Genomic DNA, 4215 nt, shown 5'->3' with positions numbered 1-4215 from the left:
AAGGCGCTGCGCTACTGCAACCGAACGCGCGAGCTGCAAACCAACGACGGCTGTGACGTCGGCGCTCGCTTTGGCATCTCGTGGCACAAGACAGTGGTGACCACAGAAGCCTAGTCCATCGTTTAGGACATCTATTTAATTTTTCAAAGAGTGTATTTGTGATTCATTCCACGCTATTCACAGCACACATAGAAGTAGAAATTGCGTAACAAGACCTCAACTCGATTTTCGTGTACTAGTATTGGAGGCTCGTATTGGTATCTTGACCAACCCTCCCTCTTGATCGCGGACAGCCCAAAAAAAGCAGCAACAGCACTCTCCAGGATGGAGCAGAGTCATACACTCGTATTTGAGCATGACACCACAATTGAAATCGTTGTGTAGCAGCATGACAGATATGGGAGGTCCAGTCTAGTGCAGTAGAAATTTGCCTTTTCAGGTTGCGTCGTCGCGCCAAAGTTCGGCCTCATGCGCAATCTTCTGATTGGGAGCGGGCTTCAAGTTGCCGTGCGTCAAATCGTTCATCGCTGCAACCGAGTCCGTGTGCATAAATGCTGCACCGAGTATCGGTTGGTACGTCGAACACACAACCCAGGGCCACTGAAGCCGATTGGCTCGATAATCTCGGACTTCCGGACGCAGTATATTTATATCTCGATTGGTGCTACCAATGCGCATAGAATCGACGCCAAGTAGCCCGTAATCAACGCGCCACCATGATGGTAGCGGACGTGACAAAGACGCGGCGCCGGCTGCTTCACCCGTGCCTTGAGTGTTCACTTTGGTTTCCACCGGCATGCCCAACGGCCGAGAGCCTCGTGCGCTGCTGCTGACGTACACGGACGACCTTGTGCGGCGGCGCACCGAGACTGTGCTCGGACGACTCGTGAGCCACGCGTTCGAGCCGACGTCTGCCATCAACACGTTCTTGGCACGAAAAGCGCTTCGGTACCGAAGGAAAACGCTTGAGCAGACTACCCGAGCCGATAGTAGCGACCTCGCACTGTCCTTTGGTATCACGTGGCAAAAGACCAAGACGCCAAGCGAGCCCGATAGCTGTAGTTAGAGAGACAATCTCTCGTCACCAATTTATTTGATTTGAAATGAATCGCGCCTTGGCTCGCTTTTGCTCGCATCTTAAAGTGCGGCGTCGTGACTTGAAGCTAGCGGCAGCGCAACGCGGCGTCATCAGGATCGGACCTCGGGAGATCTATCCGCAAGCACTTGGCCAATCACAGCACTGCGTACCGGCAACCGACAAATCAAATCGCCCGAAAAATGCGATTCTGAAACGGCTGCCTCTGACCGGAAGATCGCAAACATCGAAGGTTGCGCACATGGTGGCAACAAACCGGACGACGCTTCTCGTAGCTTGCAATCACTGGGCAACACGCCAACAATAGCACTGTTCAAGAATAGTTCATCATACAATATGACACTAGACATACGGTGTAAGCTTTCAAAGTTATAGTAGTGCTTGACTTGAGCCTGCCAGCTTCGCAATTCGGCCCATGTGATAGCGAGACGATTCGTGATTGCCGCCGCATCGCACCCTCGTAATCAGCTCAAAGCGATCGCGCTGACACCATTTTGGATCTCATGTCGGACGTCACAAGCACCACCCTTGTCGTGCTGGCCTCGCTCGTCGGGCTCGTGCTCCTCTGGACAAAGCCTCACAGCAACATCCCGCTGGTCTCGTACTGGATCCCATTTGTCGGGTCCTCGCTCGCGTTTTCCAAGGACCCCATTGCGTTCCTCAACATGTGCCAAGCCACGCACGGCAGCGTCTTCACCGTGCTCCTCGCCGGTAGGCGCATGACGTTCTTTACGTCGCCAAAGCACTATGCTACGATCCTCAAGTCCAAGTCGCTGAGCCACAAGCCCATCTTTTCCGAGATCGAGGAGGTTGCGTTTGGCCAAGATCCGGTGTTTACTCACTACCGCAACGACCTGCGCAAGACCGACGCGAACCTCACACGCTTCAACTCGTTGCCGACACCGTTCTTGGCCAACCGCGGCGCCGTTCTCGACCTCATCCAGCGCACGTTCGCGTGTCAGCGCGCCGTCTTGGCCACGCTCGCACCGCAGCAGCATGGTGTATCGCTTCTGACGCTGGTGGAGCACGCGATCTTTGCTTCCGGGTCCGCCGTCATGTTTGGCGAGCGTGTCCTCGCGGCGCATCCGCGCATGGCCGACGATTTTTTGGCCTTTGACGCCGCCTTTCCGCTTCTCGTCGCTGGCTGCGTTCCGTCAGGTATGGTTGCTTCTAGCAGCGCGTCGGAAAAGAGGCTCATCCGATCGATCATCTAGTGTTTCTCTCCAAGGCCATGGCGAGCCGACAGCGCCTCATTGACGCCTTCAAAGCCGCACCATTGACGGACGGCGCGCCATTAGTGCAGGCGCGCGCGTCGGTAGCGTATTCCAGTGGCCTCTATCCGCACTCAATATCTCGTAGGCGCTTCCAACACTGGCGTGCGGTAGCGCGACCGACCGTGCGAGTTGCCACCTTGAGATTCTTTGGGCCGCGAGCGCCAATTCGATCCCGACCGCGTTCTGGACGCTCTTTCATTTGCTCGAGAGCCCCGCAGCGCTGAAGGCCGTTCGGGATGAAATTGACACGCACCTCGACAAGAGCCCGCTCTCAGACACGTCGGCCGCTCCGTGGACCCAAGAGATGCTGCACAAGTGCGTGCTTTTAGACAGCACCGTCGACGAGTGCTTGCGCCTCGCTGCGTCGTCGATGCTTCTGCGGGTGGCGGTCGAGCCCACGGACGTGGTCCTCGACAAGGTATAATCTCTCTTTTTCATGAAATGCGAGGCTCATTGACGCGTAGACGACGTATCATTTTGAAAAAGGCGACCGCGTCGCGATCTTCCCGAGCCTGGGACACTTTGACCCAACCCTATTTTCCGACCCGACCCGATTCCAGTGCGTTTTTGGACGCTAAGTTGAGTACTCATGATGCTCTTTGTGTAGATATGACCGCTTTGTGCACGCGACAAAAGCGCAGCTCGAAGCATTCAAGCCCTTTGGCATGGGCGCCAACATGTGCCCAGGCCGGTATTTCGCAAAAAACCAAGTACGTTTTGGATTGGGATGGGATTTTTGTTGAGGCCTTTTGTTAGATCAAGATGTGGGTCGCCCTTGTGCTGCAGCATCTTCCAGCGTTGCGTCTCGTGCCGGGTTATACACCGCCGACATTTGACCCGTCGCGCCTCGGTTTAGGGTACTACTACATGACTCGGGTTTGATGATTTTTCATTTTTCGATCCCGTAGGGTCATTCCACCGGCCGACCACGCGATTCACATCGCGTTTTAGCATCAATGTATCAACTCTGCTTGCATCGGCGCCAGATTTGGCAGTTCATATATGTCGCACAATTTCTCGCTGCGAACAATTATTATTGTTTTAACCCTCCCAGACTTAAAGGTGGAGAAGGGTATACCAGTACAAGCGCAAGAGGTGCGAGGAGGCACGGGGCGATCCTGGGCTGTAGCCGCTTCCATAGGGGTAGGGCTATTCTATTTAGTGTTGGACATGAATGGAGAAAGAGCTGTCTGGCATCACTCGTAGTCTAATTCCATGGAAAGATGTATCTGGTGGTATCTGCAACTACATGACCCACGGCGACGCGTTCCGCCCTTGAACGGCGACGACAGGGCCATCGCTGCCAACTTCAATGTGACCGACGGCGTGCTTGGCGACTATCATTGCTGGTAGGTGACTCACATCAACGCTCGCGAGGAGACTGAGACGGACGCTCGTGCGCTCGTTTTCACGTGGTTCAAACAAGACGTAGCAGTCGGCGCCCCGCTGGCTAATGCCGAGCTCCCGCTTGTACTTGCGGCTCTTCGCAAAGAGCTCGTAGACACTGCCCCCCATAGAGTGCTCGATGACGGCCGGTGCGTCGCGGCGCCACCACTTGTGACACGAAAAGAGGCTCCAGCCAAGTGTCCATCGGTGCTTCAAGTCGTTGGCGGCAAACGCCGCGTGGTCGCGAGCCTCGGCGAGCGAGTGCACGCGGGACGACGCATGACGAAGCCGACGCGCACAGGCCCGCTGCCAGCGCGCGCCAATCACAAATAGAATCGGAAGGGACCCCATGGTGAACGTGTACAGAACCGAGGCCCCGACGAGCTCGATCGCCACGGGGCTGGGCTGTAACGCCGTAAAAAGGAGGTTGTAGAAGGCCGAGATGAAGGGAACTTGCGA

At 55.7% G+C, this 4215-nt stretch overlaps 1 protein-coding gene across 1 annotated transcript; it reads left to right on the top strand.

The window, feature by feature from the left end:
- Positions 1-1599: 1599 nt before the first annotated feature.
- Positions 1600-3321, top strand: SPRG_22273 (hypothetical protein; the record flags this gene model as incomplete). The annotated part of the gene is made up of 7 exons (XM_012352729.1): positions 1600-2254; positions 2311-2411; positions 2456-2788; positions 2835-2929; positions 2978-3080; positions 3127-3227; positions 3279-3321. The coding sequence occupies 7 exons, from the start codon at positions 1600-1602 to the stop codon at positions 3319-3321; spliced, it is 1431 nt and encodes a 476-aa protein (XP_012208119.1).
- Between the last annotated feature and the right edge of the window lie 894 nt (positions 3322-4215).

Source organism: Saprolegnia parasitica, assembly GCF_000151545.1.
Source record: "Saprolegnia parasitica CBS 223.65 unplaced genomic scaffold supercont2.105, whole genome shotgun sequence".
NCBI lineage: Eukaryota > Oomycota > Saprolegniomycetes > Saprolegniales > Saprolegniaceae > Saprolegnia > Saprolegnia parasitica.
Note: the sequence above shows the minus strand (reverse complement) of the source record. Positions and strands in the feature narration are given on the sequence as shown.